Source organism: Chiloscyllium plagiosum, chromosome 44 (genome assembly GCF_004010195.1).
Source record: "Chiloscyllium plagiosum isolate BGI_BamShark_2017 chromosome 44, ASM401019v2, whole genome shotgun sequence".
Lineage (NCBI taxonomy): Eukaryota > Metazoa > Chordata > Chondrichthyes > Orectolobiformes > Hemiscylliidae > Chiloscyllium > Chiloscyllium plagiosum.
The window spans coordinates 4,635,986-4,657,364 of NC_057753.1; the positions used below are offsets into that span (position 1 = coordinate 4,635,986).

A 21,379-nucleotide genomic window follows, 5' to 3' on the forward strand; every position below is an offset into this window, starting at 1 on the left:
GCGGCCCTTCAGCTGCTCGGTGTGCGGCAAGCGGTTCACCCAGACGTCCAACCTGCTCACCCACCAGCGCATCCACTCGGGCGAGCGGCCCTTCACCTGCTCCGTGTGCGGCAAGGGCTTCACCGGCTCGTCCAACCTGCAGATCCACCAGCGCACACACACCGGCGAGCGGCCCTTCAACTGCACACTGTGCGGCAAGGAGTTCACCCAGGCGTCCAGCCTGCTCACCCACCAGCGCATCCACACCGGCGAGCGGCCCTTCACCTGCTCCATGTGCGGTAAGGGCTTCACCCGCAGCTCCCACCTGCTCACCCACCAGCGCATCCACACCGGCGAGCGGCCCTTCACCTGCGGCGTCTGCGGCAAGGGCTTCACCCGCAGCTCCCACCTGGTCACTCACCGGCGGGTGCACACCGACGCCCGGCCCTTCAAGTGCCCCGACTGCGGCAAGACCTTCAAGGGCTCGGAGGAGCTGGTCAAGCACCAGCGGGTGCACACCGATGAGCGGCCGTGCGGCTGCCCGCTCTGCGGCAAGCGCTTCCGGCAGCTCTCGCACCTGCTGACCCACCAGCGGGTGCACACCGGCGAGCGGCCCTTCGTCTGCCCCGTCTGCAACAAGGAGTTCACCCAGTCCTCCCACCTGCTGCGGCACCAGCGGCTGCACGCCAGCGGCCAGAGGCCCTTCATCTGCTCTGCCTGCGGCAAGGGCTTCGCCCAGTGGCCAGAGCTGCTGGCCCACCAGTGCGCGGTGCCCGGCCAGCCACAGCAAGCTGCCGACCCCGTGGTCTACGTGCAGTTCCAGGTGTAGAGAGAGAGAGAGGCTGCACCCCCTCCTCCCCTCCCTACCTCCGGATCCCCTCCCCACTTGGTCACCGCGCGCCAGGGAGACGGGGGACATCGGGCACTCACTTGCTATCCCGGCACGCTGCCCTTCCTGCAGCAACGCCGCCAGCTCCCCACACCCGCCCCACACGGCTTGCTAGGGGGGGCACAGACAACGCCAGGGGTGGGAGGGCTGGGCCCGAGAGTGCCCGCTGCAGGAGGCGTGTGAGGTAGAGCGCTGCGGCGGGCACTGCTGAGTGCCAGGGAGCCCCACAGCAATGGAGGCTCCGCCTGGGCATCTTTCTCTCCCTTCCCCGTGTCCCCTTCCCCCAGCGCTATCCACCGAAGGGAGGGCGTAAAGGGGGCAGGGGAGATGGGCGCGTCTTCAGAGAAGGGCGGGTCAACGCTGGAGGGAGGCGAGGAAGGGGCTACAGGGGCTCAAAACCAGACGATTGCGAAGGTCAGTCGCAGTGAGCCATCGCTGTACAAGACATGGGATCTTTCCCCGACTCTCCGTCATCGCTGGTGAGGCTTGGTGCGGTGCCGCAAGGGAGGGCTGGCTCCTGGTCGGGTGGCTGCAGAGATGGAAAGGCAGCGCTGGAGGGAGAGCGAGCCGGTTCCTGCTGCAAGAGGGACAATTGCCACAGCTCCAGCTCTGTCTTCCTGGGCCGTGCACAGCGTTTACTGTCCCCCGTTCAATGGCAACCAGAGCAGGTGAACAAATGGCTGGCTGTGACTGACCGAAGGAACTGATGTTTGAGTGCTCACGGGAGGAGCAGGTGATGTGTCGTTTCCAACGAATCCCCATGGGAGCAAGGCCCCCTCATCGTACGGAAGGGCCCAAACCACCAACGAGGGGTGCGCGCGCGAGCGCACATGCACACACAGACACGCACACACCGAAGGTGACCCGTGGGCCCCCCCCCCGGGTTACCAATGTTGATTGTGGCGGGGTCTGAAGGGGCGAACTCCCCAGCTGATGTCGACAAACTCACCACCCAGCCAACTACACCTCCTGGGGTACCAGGCTGTGTCTGCCGGTAAGTGTGGGTGGCCCCAGAGGACGCTGGGTGGTGCCATTCCCAACACTCAAGTCATGCGAGGAAGAGAGGGACAGAAACGAGGGCGCTGAGGCTGACAGACTGGAGAGATGAAGAGGAGGAGGAGGGCGCCAAGGGAGACAGACTGAAGTGTGCACAGAGAGGGGGAGAGACTGAAGTGTGGACAGAGAGGGCACCGAGGGAGAGAAACTGGAGAGGGCGCCGAGGGAGAGAGACTGAAGTGTACACAGAGAGGGCAATAAAGGGAGAGAGACTGAAGTGTACAGAGAGGGAGAGGGGGCCAAGACTGAAGTGTGCACAGAGAGGGCGCCGAGGGGGAGAGACTGACGTGTACACAGAAAGGGGGAGGGGCGCTGAGAGAGAGAGACTGAAGTGTGCACAGAGGGAGAGAGACTGAAGGGAGAGAGACGAAAGTGTACACGGGGGGGGGCAGAGGGCACCAAGGGAGAGAGACTGAAGTGTGCACGGAGAGGGCGCCGAGGGAGAGAGAGAGACTGAAGTGTACACAGAGAGAAGAGGAGAGGCGGTTGCTAAAGGTGAGAGAAATGTGAACCCAGTGGAATGTAGAGGAGCCACTGAGAGTTTTGGATCATGAGACGTGACTGTTGGACCCACCTGCAAGCGTCCAACTCCAGAAAGCCGAGCGGCGGTCAGAGATTTGGAGAAGCACCAGGAGCAAGCATTTGTGCTGCCAGGGTGAAGAAGGGGGAGGTGAAAGCTTGATGGTGTCTGTAACCCCCAACCGACCAGAGAGATCAGCGCGGGGGAGGCTGCAATCTCCGAAGCACTCCTTGCGAAAAGCGTCTGTTGACCAGTCAGGAGGATGGATGGAGAGAGAGGCCTTCGGGCCAGTATATCTTATTGTAGGTGAATAGTCCGATGGAGCTGAGAAAGGTGGATAGTTAGCTGCAGTCAGCGAAAGCAGTGTAGGTTATATAGTGAACACACTGTGGGCCCATGTTAGACATCGGCTGATGAACATCGAACAGGGAAGGAGAGGAGAACAAACAAAACGTCACCCGTGGCAGTGGTAACATCAGTATGTTCAGAATACACTTGGGGATAAGCTAATACACGGACCAAAGGACACATGCAAAGTGGGGTGGCCTCATCTGTGGAAATCTCTGATTTTTGTTCTTAAAAGCCTGGGGCTATTGGGAGGGGCTGGGAGGAGAGAACCAAACAGAAAACACGCCGGGCAGGGGAACAATGTTTGGGTGAGATTGCCATGATCTTCTGATGAAAAAAGGCACACTCTACCAGGTGCCAGCAAGGGATCTCCAACTGGCATCATCCCATCAGCTCACCTAACATCTCCTGTCCAGGCTCGGATCTCTCTCTCTGTGGAAATCTGACTAGTCTTTGGTTGTTTGGTATTCAGTGCTGAGAGTTCACTCGATTTGAACATTTCATGTCCTCTCGATCACTATCCTATTTGTAAGTATCTAGACATATAGATGGCTTGTACTTTCTGTCTGTCCAATAAAAGCCAACACATTGATTTATCTTGGAGTTTGGAACTTGGACAATGTGGGTCAATTTTGCCGAATGGGGAGTCACACTGTGGGTCTTCTGAGGAAGGCCAGAACGGTTAGACACCAGACAGGAGTGGCTGGGGGATAGTGACTGTATCACAGAGCCATGGAGTTTCTGTTACAGTACTGAACAAGGCCCTACAGCCGATTCTGTCCATGCCATAGATCCATACAGCACAGAATAGCACTTTGGCCCACATAATTACCACTGAAAGTGTGCTAATCCCAACTCTCTGCACTTGTCCCATTTCCCTGAATGTAATGATTTTTGAAGTACTCGTCCAGATATTTTTTCTAAAGATTGTAAGGTCGCCAGCCACCATCATGTGCATTCCAGATTCCCACCATGGTTTTTTTTTTCCTCTCTGAATCTCCTGCCCCTTATCCTCAAACATTACGATGGCTCAGTGGTTAGCACTGCTGCCTGACGGTGCCAGGGACCCGGGTTCGAATCCAGCCACAGGCAACTGTCTGTGTGGAGTTTGCACATTCTCCCCGTGTCTGTGTGGGTTTCCTCCCACAATCCAAAGATAGGGTGAATTGGCCGTGCTAAGTTGCCCATAGTGTTCAGGGATGTGTAGGTTAGGTGCATTAGTCAGGGGGAAATATGTAGAGTAATATAGGTCTGGGTGGGTTACTCTTCAGAGGGTTGGTGTGGACATGTTGGGCCGAAGGGCCTGTTTCCACGCTGTAGTTTTCAAAGAATCCCTATGTCCTTTCGTGATTGACCCTTCAACCAATGGGTACAGCTGCTCTCTATTCACCCTGTCAATGCCCCTCAATCTTCCCGACCTCAAGCATGTCTGCTGTTAGTCTTCTGTCCTCTAAAGAAGGCAATCCAATGTCGGGTGTCAAACATCCATATATTCTGATCCCCATTTTCCAGCACTTAGCCCCCATGACCTGGCACGTTGTATTGCTTTGTGTTTGTATCTTAGGGATTCCCATTTCTAGCACCCTTTACGGCAGAGAATTGCACATGCCCCACCACTCAGTGTGGGTGAGAAGCGGTTTCCACAGAACCCCTTTAATCCTCTGGTTTGTTGCTTTGAAACTGCACCTCGTTGGTTATTGGTGTGTCTCCTGAGGGGAGAGGGTCCTGCCTACGTACCCTGTCAGTGGCCCCTCACAGCTTTGTACACCTCAATCATACCTCTCCTCAGCATTTCTGCTCAAGGGAAAACAACCCCAGCGTTATCCATTCTGTCTCCATAGCTGAACCGCTCCATCCCAGGCAACATCCTGATCAGTCATCCTGTGCCATAACCTCTTTCCTCCAGTGTGGTGACAGGAACTCCGCCTTTGGCCTGACTGATATTCTATACAGTCGAGCGTGTGGTGCTGGAAAAGCACAGCAGATCAGGAAACATCCGAGGAGCAGAAGAATCGACATTTCGAGCAAAACTGCTTCTCAGATGCTGCCTGACCTGCTGTGCTTTTCCAGCACCACATCTGCAGTCCTCACTTTCACCTCACATTATATGCAGCCCCGTTGAAACCACCTTGCTCTTGTGTTCAATGTTTTGACCAACATAAGGAAGTATACGAGAAGACTGCTTAACTACCCATTATCTTCACGAATGTATAGGCCAGGTAAAACATTCTGCATCTGGTCTGTCTACCCTTTCCCAATTTTATATGTTTCAAACAGATCCCCTCTTATATTTCTAAGGCCCAGTATTAGAGGCATAAAGCTGTACAGCAAGGAAGCAGATTCTTCAGTCCAACTCAATCCATGCTGACCAGATATCCTACCTTCATCACTGCCAGCACTTGGCTCATATCGCTCAGCCCTTCCTATTCATATACCTATCCTCTCACAGCTCACTCCATACACGCACCATCCTCTGTGTGCCCCTGAGGTCCCTTTTAAACATTTCCCCTCTCACCTTAAATCTGTGCCCTCTAGTTTTGGACGCCTTTACCCTGGGGAGAAGACTTTGGCTGTTGACCCTATCCATGTCCCTCGCGACTTTATAGACCTCTATAAGGTCACCCCTCTGCCTCCGACGCTCTGGGGAAAACAGCTCCAGCCTGTTCAGCCTCTCCCTATAGCTCAAACCCTCCAACCCTGGCAGCATGTTTGTACATCTTCTCTGAATTCTTTCAAGGTTCACAACACCTTTTTTTTCCCAGTGGTTGAACCAATCTTGTGCTGTCAACCCCAAAATCAGCAGAGTTAGCTTCCACGAGCAGTGCCTCCCGAGCAATGTGTATACCCTTCAAAGGTAAGGAAGCCAAAACTGCATGTTCTACTCCAGATGTTGTCTTCCCAGGCCCTGTACTGCTGCAATGATTTCCTCCTCCTGTACTCAACTTTTTTTTTCCAATGAAAACCAGGAGCCCAAATCGGAGGGAGTTGAATGCACAACTTGCATGAATGTTGGCCAGCTCATTGACAGTCAGATTGTTTTGAGGGAGATATCTCGGAGCAACAGCAGGCATGCCTGGAACCCTTAGTGATGAAACAGGGAAGAGACTTTTTTTACATTAGATTCCCCTACAGTGTGGAAACAGACCCTTCAGCCCAACAAGTCCACACCGACCCTCTGAAGAGTAACCCACCCAGTCCCATTCCCCAACCCAATATTTACCCCTGAGGTGGCAATTTAGCATGGCCAATTCACCTGACATGCACATCTAAACAGCCAGAGGGATCCCACGCAGACACGGGGAGAATGTGCAAACTCCACACACAGAGGGTTGCCCAGGGTAGGAATCGAACCCGAGTCCCTGGCACTGTGTGACCTTGCTGAAGGCAGTTGGATGAAATTGTGGTAACAGCAGAACTTGCTTGGTAGAGAGCAGACACTGGGAGGATTAATCAATGTAGACAGGACAGTTGTGGGAGGTGTGGGTTAGAAAGCACAGGACTGGCAGGTTTGACTGGGGAAGGGAAGGGGTGAGAGCAATGCTGAGCTTACAAAAAGAGTGCGGGCATGGTGGCTCAGTGGTTAGCACTGCTTCCTCAATGCCAGGGACCAGCCCTGGGTGACTGTCTGTGTGGAGTTTGCACATTCTCCTCGTGTCTGTGTGGGGTTCCTCCGGGTGCTCCAGTTTCCTCCCACAGTCCAAAGATGTGCAGGTCAAGGTGAATTGGCCATGCTAAAATGCCCATAGTCTTCATGTTAAGTGGGTTAGCCTTGGGAAATGCCAGGTTGCTAAGATAGGGTAGGGAGGTGGGTCTGGGTGGGATGCTCTTCAGATGGTCCCTGTGCACTTGAGCGGGCGAATGGCCTATTTCAACACCAGGGATTCTATAAGGTCAAAATAATCCAAGTTCCTTTGACGTTATGCATTTCATAGAACTTGCACATTTATATTTCTGTTGTATTTGTAGAATGATGAGTAATGTGTGAAACACTTGTCAGGGTACAGCAGATATACCCAAGTTTGAGCTTTCAATAGACATGCATGTATGCGTATACAGTTACATGGACTTGTCTATATATACACACCCACACATACATATGCATGTATATTTATAAGATACATGCATATTTAAGTGTATATATAATTACATCTATATAAGCATACACATTTGTTTATATATAGACACATTTATATAAAGTATACACATTTATTTAAATATTCACATACATTTTACATCCACGTGTCTTCCTGTATAGTGTATATACAAACATACATGTAATGTGTACATTTGCATACACATGTTGACATATGCACACCTGTCTGTACATATTTTTGTGTGAAGAAGGGCTTATGCCCGAAACGTCGATTCTCCTGTTCCCTGGATGCTGCCTGACCTGCTGCGCTTTTCCAGCAACACATTTCCAGCTCTGATCTCCAGCATCTGCAGACCTCACTTTCTCCTCATATTTTTGTATGTGCCCATTAAAACACATTGTGTGCATGAATATAAACACAACACATTTATATTCATTTATACATGCTGATACATATGTGTGTGTGTAAATATTTATTCACATTTATACATTTTGACACAGGTAAGTTACATTTGTATAAATGCTTGTAAATTAGTATGCATGCCTGAGAAAAAGAACCGGAAATGACATCACCACAGGAAATGACATCACCCAAAGAAACCCAAACAGATGAATAGAAAGGACAAACCATTAGTAGTGCTTCGCCCTGAGGCCCACTGAAGAAGTAGGGTGACGAAACGTCTGAAAACAAACCTCCCAGCTCAGCAAGCAAACTTACATCCAGAACCTCAACCTGAGCTACAAATCTTCTCAAACCTTGCTAATAAATGCATGTTTATACATATGTACACATGTATACCTAAGCGTTTATTTATAAACAGACACCCAGATCCCAACTTAAACAATATATTGGATGCATCAATTGAGCAGAGAGAAGTTCTACCATATCCCATAGCAGAGAGCAGGCTCCAAGTTGGCTGGGGGGGTGGGGGGAATGAATATTCCAGTCTCTCTAACCAGTGCTAAGCAGTTTAGGACTGGCATGTTCCAATAAGGAGGAAGGTCAAAGATGGCAAGGTGAGGGACCCTTGGATAATGGGAAAAGGTTGGGAATTTGGTCAAAACAGAAGCAATCTAAAATTGAATAGGACCTATGAGGAAAATGAAGAAAGCAGGGAATTAGGGGAGCAGGAAGGGGGCCGTGAAATGACCTTGGCAGTAAACTGAAAGAGAATCCCAAGGGTATTTTGTACCGACATTAAAAACGAGAGGAAAACTAGGGAGAGGGTCGGACTCGCTCAAGGGTAACAGACGGCACTTGTGCTTGGAGGCAGAGAACGTGGGTGAAATCCTAAATGAGTACTTTGCATTGGTATTCACCAAGCAGAATAACATGGAGGCTTGTGAGATTACTGTGGAGTATACTAACGTGCTACGGCATTTTGAGATTAACAAATAAATGGTGTGGAGTATAAAGGTGGATATATCCCCAGGACCTGATTCAATCTACCCCAGGTTATTGGTTGAGGCAAGAGAGGAGATTACTGGGGTGTTAACCGAGATCTTTGTATCCTCATTAGCCACTAGAGAGGTCTGGGAGGACTGTTAGGAGCTAATATCATTCCTCTATTTAAGAAGGGAAATAGGGATAATCCAGGAAACCGTAGGCCAGGGAGTCTCACATCTGTGGGTGGGAAGCTATTGGAGAGAATTTCAGGGTTAGGAATTATGCGCATTTGGAAAAGCATGGCCCAATAAGGGACAGTCAGCATGGCTTTGTGCAGGGTAGGTCATGTCTTACTAACTTGAACTTTTTTGAGGTGGTGACAAAACTGATTAGATTAGATTTGATTGGATTCCCTACAGTGCGGAAACAGGCCCTTCAGCCCAACAAGTCCACACTAATCCTTCGAAGAGCAATCCACCCAGCCCCATTTCCCTCTGACTAATGTACCTAACTCTACGGGCAATTTAGCGTGGCCAATTCACCCTGACCCGCACATCTTTGGACTGTGGAAGGAAACCGGAGCACCCCACACAGACACAGAGAGAATGTGCAAACTCCACACAGACAGTTGCCCGAGGCTGGCATCGAACCCGGGTCCCTGGTGCTGTGAGGCAGCAGTGCTAACCACTGAGCCAGCGTGCCGCCCACAGAATCCCTACAGCATGGAAACAGGTCCTTTAGCTCAACAAGTCCACACCGACCCTCCAAAGGGTAACCCACACACACAAACACACACACATATTACTCTACATTTTGATGAAGGGCAGAGTAGTAGATGTTGTCTACATGGACTGTAGTAAGGCTTTCGACATGGTCCCTCATGCTAGGCTCATGCAGAAGATTAAGATGCATGGGATCCACAGTGACTTGGCTATTTGGATTCAGAATTGCTCATTGAAGACAGAGGGTAGTGATGGGAGGGGTGTTTTCTGACTGGGGGAAGTCTGTGAATAGGAAAGATCTGCAGGGATCTGTACTGGAACCTCTGTGATATACATATAAATGACTTGGATGAAAACGTAAATGGGTGAATGAATAAGTTTGCAGACAACACAAAGATCGATGGAGTCGTGGATGGTGGAGAAGGTTGTCAAATGGCACAGTGAGATGTAGATCAGTTGCAGATATGGGCAGAGAAATGGCAGATGGAGTTTAATCTGGGTAAGTGTGAGGTGCTGCACTTTGGGAGATCGAGTGTTCAGGGCAAGTATCGAGTTAATGGCAAGGTCTTAAACAGCACTGATGTAAGGGAGACATTGGGATTCAAGCCCATAGCTGAAATTGGCTACACAGGTCGATATGGGGGTAAAGAAGATGTATGGCATTATTGCCTTTATTAATCGGGGCATTGAGTACAAGAGTCAGGATGCCATGTTGCAGCTCTATAAGACTTTGGTTAGGCCGCACTTAGCATTTTGTGTTCAATTCTGGTCACCACATTACAGGAAGGATGGGGATTCTTTGGAGAGGGTGCAGACGAAGTTTACCCAGGTGCTGCTGGATAAGAGGGTATGAGCTATAAGGAGAGGCTGGAAAAACCCGGATTGTTTTCTCTGGAGTGACAGAGGCTGAGGGGAAGCTTGATAGACATCTATAAAATGATGAGATGCACAGATAGGGTTGACAGTCAGAATCCTTTTCGTATTGCTGACATGTCTAATACTATGGGGCATATTTATATTGAAGGTAGAGAGGGAAAGTTGAAAGGAGATGTGAGGGGCAAGTCTTTTTACACAGAGAGTGGTAGGAGTGTGGAATGCGCTGCCAGGGTGGTGATGGAGGGATATATGATAGGGGCGTTTAATGGACTTTTAGATAACCACATGAATATCTAAGGAATGGAGGGATGTGGATTAAAGGCAGACAGAAGGGATTAGTTATGTTTGGCATCACGTTCGACACAATATTATTCTCTTCATCTGCCACTCCTCAGCACATTGGCCCAGCTGATCCCATTGTACTCTTTAGGTAACATTCACTGTCCTCCATACTGTCAATGTTTGTCATCAGCAAACTGATGAAACCTGCTTCCTATATTCTCATTCACAACAACACTGATCTCTGTGGCACACAACTGGTCACAGACGTCCAGTCCATAAAACAACCTCAAACCCCACCTTCAGGCTCCGACTATCAAGCTAATCTTGGTATCCAGTTGGCTAGCTCTCTCAGCTCTCCCATGTGATCTAACCTTACTAACTAATCTACTGTGCAGAATCTCAACACGATTCCCCACGCACAAAGCCATGTTGACTATCCCTAATCAGTCCTTGATTCTCCAAATGGGTTTAAATCAGGTCAGTCGGAATCCCCTCTAACAACTTACCTGCCGCTGAGGTAAGGCTCACCAGTCTATAGTACCCTGGCTTGTCCTTACAGCATTTCTTAAATAATGGCACAGTATTAGACAACCTCTGAACTTCCAGCACCTCACCCATGGCTGTAGGTGATACAAATATCGCTGCTCGGTGCCCCGCAATTTCTTCCTTAGCTTCCCACAAAGTCCCGGGCCCACACTTGATCGGGTCCCAGAGATCTACCTACCTTTGTGCATTTTAAGAGCTCCAGGAGCAGCTCTTCCCTAATGTGGACTGTTTTTAAGAGATCACTATTGATTTCCCCAAGTTCCCTCGCTTCCATGTCTTTCTCCACAGTAAATGCTGAGGCACAATATTCAGTTAGGATCTCACCCATCTCTTGTAGTTCCACACAAGGACAGTGTTGTTTATCCTCAGGGGCTGTTGCTTTTATGCCCTTTATGCATTTGTAGAATGTCTTTGCGTTCTCCTTAACCTTAGCTGTCATGGCTATCTCATGTCCCCTTTAGGCTCTCCTGATTTCCCTTTTAAGAATGCTCCCTCTATACTCCTCAAGGGAATCACTTGATTCCAGCTGTCTATACCTCCTTTTTCTTGACCATGGCCTCGATATCTCTAGTCATCTAGTATTCCCTATTTTTACCAGCCTCACCTTCACTTTTCTAGGAACATAGTGTCTCTGAACTCTAGTGATGACACTTCTGAAGCCCCCCCTCCCCCACCATCCACTTGCCAGTCAAGCCTTGACCTGTGAACTGAAGAAGGGCTTATGCCCGAAACGTCGATTCTCCGGCTCCTTGGATGCTGCCTGACCTGCTGCGCTTTTCCAGCAACACATTTTCAGCTCTGATCTCCAGCATCTGCAGCCCTCACTTTCTCCTTGACCTGTGAACTGCCTACCCAAATCAACTTTTGGGCATTCCTGTCTGTTCCCATCAAAATTGACCTTGCTCCCATTTGGAACTTTTCAGTTAGGCCTCTCTTTTTCCATAACTGTTTTAAAACTAGTAGAAATAGGATCACTGGTCCCAATGTGCTCCTCCATTAACACCTCAGTCGCTTTCCCTGCCTTATTTCCCAAGGGAAAGTATGGTTTTGCTCCCTCTGTGGTCGCTACATCTAAATCTCGAAAAAAAAACCTTTTCCTGAACACATCTAACCAATTCCTCCCCACCTGGGCCGTTTCCCTACACCAAACTTGCCTTCCCAGCCCATGTTTCGACCCTACATCCTGCGTGTCCTTTGAAATGTTTCCTCTATAACCCTTCCTTCTGCCCTTTCTCAGAATCGGGTGTCACCCAGTACGTGTGTGAAGAGAGGATGTGCTTCAGGACGCCAGTCGCTTGGATGGTTGGTGGATTCCTGAGCCTCAGTCTATTCAGCCTCTCCCTATAGTTGAAACCCTCCTACATGCTTGCTAATCTTTTCTGAACCCTTTCACGTTTCACACTGTGGCTACAAGACCGTTTCCAAAGCTGACTGTCCTTCAACAGCAAATGTAAGGGGTGCCATGATGGAGGCCAGGTTATGGACAAATATTCTGCAATCATTCACCGAACCAAGGAGAGAGGTGAGAGCTGGGCACCTTTGATCACCCTCACTTCAACTTCCAATGGGTATAATCACATCTTACCTATACTCCAACTCCAGTAAATCACTGGGGGGGGGGGGGGGAGTGCCTGGAACACACAATATTCCCTCCAAAGGCATACCCTCTCCCCCACCCCCGCCTCGGGGAAACATTATGTGTCCATCTTCCTGAAATGATCTAACGTGGGCTTTCTGGCTACTAGCACGTCATCCAGAAAGATTTGGTGAACTGGGGTAGGCCCTTGTAAAAGGTTCTGTCTCTGGTCTGCTGGGAAATGACACAGGCTGATGATACCCCAGCAGGCAATCGAGGGATGCAGTGGAACCTCGATTATCCAAACGAGACGGCCGGGGAGTATTTGGTTCAGACAATCCATCGTTCGGAAACAAGCGGTACTTTATGAGTGCTGGGTATCCGGACACCTCTCCGTTATCCAGCAATGCCCGCCATAATGCCGTTGAAGTGATAACTGAATGCTGAGAGCTGTTTTACGTGACCTTAAGATCTTGTTCGGACAATCCGAAATTCGGATAACTGATGTTCGGATAATCGAGGTTCTACTGCATTGGTCCAAACCCTCACGGGGCGAGAGAGTGGGTGCTGGAAAAGCACAGCCGGTCAGGCAGCATCTGACAAGCAGGAGAATTGACGTTTTGACCATAAACCCTTCACTCGGCTATGTCCAGCATCAGCAGTCCTCGCCTCCTCCGAGTTGATTCCAAACCCTCGTGGATATTAATTGCAGCAATACCTTGAGGAATCCTTATCTAACTGCAATCACATGTAGCTCCATGACAGACTGCTGCACCACCACCTCCATGCACCCTCCCTGCTTTCCCTGTATAAAAAGAATTCAGTAAATGTAAGGCATATGGCACTGGACGGGTGGTGCAGAATCGAGCGATGTGGCTCTTTCACTAGGACCTCACTCAGGCAGCCAGTTTTTGATCGAGAGATGTCGAGCCAATAAAAGGTGCGTCTTTCTCAACCAATTTCACCCCATTGAGCTTGGGCTTTTAGATTAGATTAGAATCCCCACAGTGTGGAAACAGGCCCTTCGGCCCAACACAGAACATAGAAAAGTACAGCACAGAACAGGCCCTTTGGCCCACGATGTTGTGCCGGGATTTAATCCTAATGTAAAATATAATAACAACCTACACACCTCTCAGCTCACTGCTATCCATGTGCATGGCCAGCAGACGCTTAAATGTCCCCAATGACTCTGCTTCCACCATCGCCGCTGGCAACACATCCCATGCATTCACAAATCTCTGCGTAAAGAACCTACCTCTGACATCTCCTCTATACCATTTCCCTCATATCTTAAAACTATGACCCCTCGTACCAGTCAGTCCTGCCCTGGGGAAAAGTCTCTGGTTATTGACACTATCCATGCCTCTCATTATTTTGTACACCTCTATCAGGTCTCCTCTCTTCCTCCTTCTCTCCAGAGAGAAACATCTGAGCTTCTTCAACCTTTCTTCATAAGGCAAGCCCTCCAGTCCAGGCAGCATCCTGGTAAACCTTCTTTGCACCCTCTCCAAAGCCCCTGTATCTTTCCTATAGCAGGGCAACCAGAACCAGACACAATATTCCAAGTGTGGTCTCACCAGGGTTTTGTAGAGCTGCAGCAAAACCTCGCAGCTCTTAAACCCGATCTCCCTGTTAATGAAAGCCAAAACACCATATGCTTTCTGAACAACCCTATCCACTTGGGTGGCAACTTCGAGGGATCTATGAACTTGCACACCCAGATCCCTCTGTTCCTCCACACTGCCAAGAATCCTGTCTTTAATCCTATACTCAGCATTCGAGTTCAGCCTTTCAAAATGCATCACTTTACATTTATCCAGATGAACTCCATCTGCCATTTCTCAGCCCAGCTCTGCATCCTGTCCATCCTGCTGCAGCCTGCAGTAGCCCTCTATACTATTGACAACACCTCCAACCTTTGTGTCATCTGCAAATTTACTAACCCATCCCTCAACCTCCTCATCCAAGTTATTTATAAAAACTACAAAGAGCAGAGGCCCATGAACAGAGCCCTGCGGGACCCCACTCAACACTGACTTCCAGGCAGAATACTTTCCATCTACAACCATTCTCTGCCTTCTGTCAGCCAGCCAATTCTGAATCCAGATAGCCAGATCTCCCTGTATCCCATACTTCCTGACTTTATGAATGAGCCTACCATGGGGAACCTTATCAAATGCATTGCTCAAGGAACTTAAGCCATGCTGGCTGCCTTTAATCACACTATGTTTTGCCAAATAGTCATAATTCTTATCCCTCAGAATACTTTCCAAAACTTTACTGACCACAGAGGTAAGACTGACTGATCTGTAAATGCCAGGGATTTCCCTATTACCCTTCTTGAAAAGAGGAACAACATTTTACTCCTTCCAGTCCTCTGGTACGACTCCCGTGGAGATTGAGGAGGAAAATATCCTCACCAGCGGCTTAGTAACCTCCTACCTCACTTCCCGGAGCAGTAGGATAAATCTGGTCTGGCCCTGTGGACTAACCAGTCTTACTGTTTTCCAAAGTTTCCAGCACATCAACTTCATCAATTTTGATCTGGTGAAGCCTGTATCCCAGCTCCTCAAAGTTTTCATTCACAACAAGGCCCCTTTCCTTGGTGAAAACCAAAACACAAAACTCAATTAGGACTACCCCTATCTGCTCAGACTCCACGCACAAGTTCCCTCCGCTATCTCTGATTGGCCCTACCTTCTCCCTGATCACTCTCTTATTCCTCACGTGTGAGTAAAATGCCTTTGGGTTCTCCCTAATCCTTCCTGCCAAGCCTTTTTCGTGCCCCCTCCTGGCACCCTCCCTGTTCTTTTTGAACATTCTAAACCCTGGAATGTCAAGCAACCATTCCTGCCCCAGTGAAACCCACGTCTCTGTTATGGCCATAATATCATAGCCCCCAAGTACTGATGATGCTCTAAGTTCATCACTCTTATTTCTGATACTCCTTGCATTAAAGCAGACACACCTCAACTGATCCCTTTGTTTCAACGCGTTAAGAAACCTTCCTGATAGATTCACTACATCCTGTCACTGCCCCGTCTGCAACTGACCCCCTCTCAGACATATGGCTCTGATTCCCACCCCCCTGCCAAACCAGTTTAATCCCTCCTGAATCACACCAGCAAATCTCCCACCCAGACAATCTCCGTCCCACAACAAGTCCACACTGACCCTCTGAAGAGTAACCCACCCAGACCCATTCCCCACATTTACCCCTAACTAGGATAAATAGACAAAGTCTTTTCCCTGGGGTCGGGGAGCCCGGTCGGCATGGACGGGTTGGACCGAAGGGTCTGTTTCCTTGCTGTACATCTCTATGACTCTAATGCACCTAACACTATGGGGTAATTTAGCACGGCAGCAATCTCCACCCCAGATCCCTGAGAGAAAGAGGGAGGACTCCCATGTAGAGAGCCCTCCACTGGGGTCACCACTGCCTAGTAAATTCCTTTTTCTGTCAGCCAGGGCTCCCTGATTGGAGAAAATTAGATGAGATTAGATTACTTACAGTGTGGAAACAGGCCCTTCGGCCCAACAAGTCCACACCGACCCGCCGAAGCGCAACCCACCCATACCCCTATATGTACCCCTTACCTAACATTTTGGGCAATTTAGCATGGCCAATTCACCTGACCCGCACATCTTTGGACTGTGGGAGGAAACCGGAGCACCCGGAGGAAACCCACGCAGACACTGGAAGAACGTGCAAACTCCACACCTGAGGCGGGAATTGAACCCGGGTCTCTGGCGCTGTGAGGCAGCAATGCTAATCACTGTGCCACCGTGCTGCCGCTCCTGTGTTCAGGAGTGTTTGCTGCAGCAGTTACATGCGTCCTGCCTAACAAGGTCAGACCACGTCCTTCGAGGTGAGGTGGGTCAAGTGGATCAGTGGTGGTGAGGGATAGAGAGAGAGAGAGGGGGGGGGAAGCAGATATTTGTGGCCATTGTCTCACTGAGGGTTAGGTTGGCAGCAAAGAACGAGATGCGACAATCCCGAGTGACAAAGATGTGGGATAGAGCCGGCTTCAGTGGGGCAGGGATGACTGGATCAAGAGGTTGGCTGGAGAAATAGGAATGAGTCACCTTCAGAAAGCAGACAGACTTCAAACTAAATGGCACAGAAACAGACCCTTCGGTCCAACCCGTCCATGCCGACCAGTATCCCAACCCAATCTAGTCCCACCTGCCAGTACCCGGCCCATATCCCTCCAAACCCTTCCTGTTCATATACCCATCCAAATGCCTCTTAAATGTTGCAATTGTACCAGCCTCCACCACTTCCTCTGGCAGCTCATTCCATACACACACCACCCTCTGTATGAAAAGGCTGCCCCTTTAATATCTTTCCCCTCTCATCTCTCCCCTTAAACCTGTACTCTCTGGTTTTGGTCTCCCCTATCCTTAGCTTTTCACCCTATCCATGCCCCTCATGATTTTACAAACCTGGATAGGGTCACCCCTCAGCCTCCGACGCTCCAGGGAAAACAGCCCCAGCCTGTTCAGCCTCTCCCTGTAGCTCAAATCCTCCAACCCTGGCCACATCTTGTAAATCTTTTCTGAACCCTTCCAAGTTTCACAACATCTTTCCGATAGGAAGGAGACCAGAATTGCAGGCAATATTCCAACAGCGGCCTAACCAATGTCCTGTACAGCCGCAACATGACCTCCCAACTCCTGTACTCAATACTCTGACCAATAATGGAAAGCATACCAAACGCTGCCTTCACTATCCTATCTACCTGTGACTCCACTTTCAAGGAGCTATGAACCTGCACTCCAAGGTCTCTTTGTTCAGCAACACTCCCCAGGACCCAATGATTTAAGTCTATAACTCCTGCCCTGACTTATTGACCAAAATGCAACACCTCACAGTGATCTAAATGAAACTCCATCTGCCACTGCTTGGTCGATCAAGATCCCTAGTAGAAAGCGAGAGCTGCAGACGCTGGAGTTCAGAGTCGAGAGTGGGGTCCTGGAAAGCACTGCAAGTCGGGCAGCATCCCAGGAGCAGGAGAATTCCTGATGAAGAGCTTATCCCCGAAACGTCGATTCTCCTGCTCCTTGGATGCTGCCTGACTGGCTGTGCTTTCCCAGCACCACACTCTCGACCCATTAAGGTCCCATTGTAATCTGAGCTAGCCCTCTTCGCTGTCCACCACACCACCCAATTTTGGTGTCATCTGCAAACTTACTAACTGTACCTCCTATGTTCACATCCAAATCATTTATATAAATGACAAAAAGCAGTGGACCCAGCGCTCTGTGGTCACAGGCCTCCAGTCTGAAAAGCAACCCTCCACCACCACCCTCTGTTTTCTACCTTTGAGCCAGTTCTGTAACCGAATGGCTAGTTCTCCCTGTATTCCATGAGCTCTAACCCTGCCAACCCATGGGGAACCTTGTCGAACGCCTCACTGAAGTCCATATAGATCACATCTACCGCTCTGCCCTCATCAATCCTCTTGGTTACTTCTTCAAAAAAACTCAATCGAGTTTGTGAGACATGATTTCCCACGCACAAAGCCATGCTGTCAGTCCTTGCCTTTCTGAATACACGTAAATCCTATCCCTCAGCATCCCGTCCAGCAATACAGCCAAGGATTATTCCCTTTGTACTGAATCCCCAAAGTATGAAAACAGGCCATTCGGCCCAGCAAGTCCACATTGTCCCTCCAACGAGCATCTTGTCCTGTTCCCAACTCCCTACCCTACCTCGGAAACCCTGCATTTCCCATGGCTGACCCACCTAACCTTTCCCATCTCTGAATGCTTTGGGTACATTAACGGAAGCAATTCGCCCTGACCTGCACATCTTTGGACTGTGAGAGGAAACTGGAGCACCCGGAGGAAACCCATGCAGACACGGGGAGGATGTGCAAACTCCACACAGACCGCCGCCCTGAGGCTGGAATTGAACCCGGGTCTCTGGCGCTGTGAAGCAGCAGTGCTAACCACTGTGCCATTGAAATTCCCGAGAGAATAATCACGTGACAGAATCGTATAGTACAGAAGAGGGCCTCTTCCATCGAGTCTATGAACCCAAAGTGGCACAGTGGTTAGCACTACTGCCTCACAGCACCAGGGTCCCAGGTTCGATTCCAGCCTCGGGCGTCTGTCTGTGTGGAGTTTCTCCCCGTGTCTGCGTGGGTTTCCTCCCACAGTCCAAAGATGTGCAGGTTAGGGTGAATTGGCCATGCTAAATTGCCCGTAGTGTTAGGTGTAGGGGTAAATGTAGCAGAATGGGTCTGGGTGGGTGCGCTTCGGTGGGTCGGTGTGGACTTGTTGGGCTGAAGGGCCTGTTTCCACACTGTAATGTAATCTAATCTAAATTTACACCAGTCCCACTTTCCAGCACTAGCCCCATTATCCTCAACTTCACGACATTTTAAGTGTGCGTACAAATACTTATTTAAGGTTGTGAGGTTACCCACCTCAATTTCCTCTATTCCTGATGAAAGGCTTTTGCCTGAAACGTCGATTTTCCTGCTCCTCAGATGCTGCCTGACCTGCTGTGCTTTTCCAGCACCACTCTAATCCAATACCCACCTCAATCCCCTTTCAAGCAGTGCTTTCCAGACCTCCAACACTCTCTCCATGAAAAACAAATCCCTGAAAACTTTCGCTTTCACATTATGCCCAGTTGTTATTACTGACCCTGCAACCAATGGGAACAGTTGCTTAATATTCACCCTGAACATTGATGTCATCATCTTATACACACTTATCAGGGCCCCCCTTTAACCATCAGGTTCCAGATAAAACATCCCACATTTCTTCACAGCTAGCCTGCCTCACAGAGATGTACAACACAGAAACAGACCCTTCGGTCCAACCCGTCCATGCCTACCCAGATATCCCAACCCAATCTAGTCCCACCTGCCAGCACCCGGCCCATGCCCCATAAACTTCCTGCATTTTTTTTAACCAAACCTTCATCATCCAGCATTCCCTATACCTACCAGCCTTTCCTATCACCCTAACAGGAATGTACTTTCTCTGGATTCTCGATATCTCATTTCTGAAGGCTTCCCATTTTCCAGCCGTCCCTTTACCTGCGAACATCTGCCCCCCAATCAGCCTTCGAAGGTTCTTGCCTAATACCGTCAAAATTGGCCTTTCTCCAATATAGAACTTCAACTTTTAGATCTGGTCTATCCTTTTCCATCACTATTTTAAAACTAATAGAATTATGGTCACTGGCCCCAAAGAGCTCTCCCACTGACACCTCAGTCACCTGCCCTGCCTTATTTCCCAAGAGTAGGTCAGGTTTTACACCTTCTCCAGTAGGTACATCCACATACTGTATCAGAAAATTGTCTTGTACACACTTAACAAATTCCTCTCCACCTAAACCCTTAACACTATGGCAGTCCCAGTCTGTGTTTGGAAAGTTAAAATCCCCTAACATAACCACACACTATCATTTTCACAGGTATCTGAAATCTCCTTACAAATTTGTTTCTCAATTTCCCTCTGACTATTGTGGGGTTTATAATACAATCCCAACAAGGTGATCATCCCTTTCTTATTTCCCAGTTCCAACCAAATAACTTCCCTGGATGTATTTCCAGGAATATCCTCCCTCAGCACAGCTGTAATGCTATCCCTTATCAAAAATGCCACTCCCCCTCCTCTCTTGCCTCCCTTTCTATCCTTCCTGTAGCATTTGTATCCTGGAACATTAAGCTGCCAGTCCTGCCCATCCCTGAGCCATGTTTCTGTAATTGCTATGATAACCCAGTCCCATGCTCCTAACCAAGCCCTGGGTTCATCTGTCTTCCCTGTTAGGCCCCTTGCAGTGAAATAACTGCAGTTTAATTTATCAGTCTCATCTTGTTCTCTGCTTAGTCATTGCCTGCCCTGTCTATTTAACTCGCTTCTGTTCTCAGCTGTACCTGTCTCAGATCGATCTCTTTCCTCACGATTTCCCTGGGTCCCCACCCCCACCTTACTAGTTTAAATCCTCCTGAGCAGTTCTAGCAAATTTTCCTGCCAGTATATTAGTCCCCTTCCAATTCAGGTGCAATCCGTCCTTCTTGTACAGGTCACTTCTACCCCAGAAGAGATTCCAATGATCCAAAAATGTGAATCCTTCTCCCATACACCAGCTCCTCAGCCATGCATTCATCTGCTCCATCCTCCTATTCCTACCCTCACTAGCTCGTAGCACTGGGAGTAATCCAGATATTACTACCCTCGAGACCTTTTTTGAATTCCTGCCTAACTCTCTATAATCTCCCTTCAGAATCTCAACGCTTTCCCTTCCCGTGTCATTGGTACCAACGTGGACAATGACCTCCGACTGGGCCCCCTCCCCTTTCCCAACATGTCCAGTGGGTTCCAAGCGATTGATTGTGTTGGGGGGTCTCTCTAGTGTGAGGCACAGACAGACGTTTCCAAATGGTGACGAATCCAAATGGTGTGTTGCCTCCCTGGTGCCAGGATCCAGGATATCTCATCTCAGGCCTCACCCTGGTAAATCCTCGTGGCACCCCTTCCAGTCCAATCGCACCTTGCCACTGTACCCTTCTCCCGCACCTTCCCTGAGAGTGGAAATTGCAGGCCAAACAAATCCCGAGTCCCCTCAGGACATCGCGTAACGTTAGGGAGAAAACAAAGGGTGTTTCTAATGGGAGAGAACACAGTTGAGAGTCAAGAGGGCTAGCAAAGGTTCAGAGGGGAGAATAGGCAGGTCGGAGAGAAACTGAGGAGAGACGGGCGGCCAAAATAAAGCAGACACAAATTCTTCCCCAGGCGTAGAAAAGCAGAAGAATAGTTCAAGGAGGGAGTCGGACAGGTCACAGGGTCGACAGCTGGAAGCAAAAGGTATGGCTGAGGTTTTTAAATGAATCCTTTGCCTCTAGCATTACAAAACAGAAGTCCTGACCAAGGCTTTCAACCGGAAAGGTTGTCTCTCCTGGTCCTACCCTACACTCTGTTGATCCGGCAGTCCCGACAGCAGCGAGCCGCCCTGGCCCGGGGGAAGGGGGGATATGGGACTGCTCGGGAATGGAAGGACATTCACAAGCTAAAACACAAGCAGCACAGGACAAACCACCTGGTTCAGCAGGAGGTGGTGGTCTGCTGAGCTGCCTCACT

At 49.5% G+C, this 21,379-nt stretch overlaps 1 protein-coding gene across 1 annotated transcript in view; it reads left to right on the forward strand.

The window, feature by feature from the left end:
* Nucleotides 1-4: 4 nt before the first annotated feature.
* Nucleotides 5-21,379, forward strand: part of LOC122543632 (zinc finger protein 850-like) — a gene marked incomplete at its 5' end in the record, with an annotated part of 67,715 nt that continues 46,340 nt past the window's right edge. Inside the window, one exon of the mRNA XM_043682455.1 lies at nucleotides 5-802. Within this exon, the coding sequence (XP_043538390.1) occupies nucleotides 5-802 (798 nt within the window). The remainder of the gene's footprint in view (nucleotides 803-21,379) is intronic.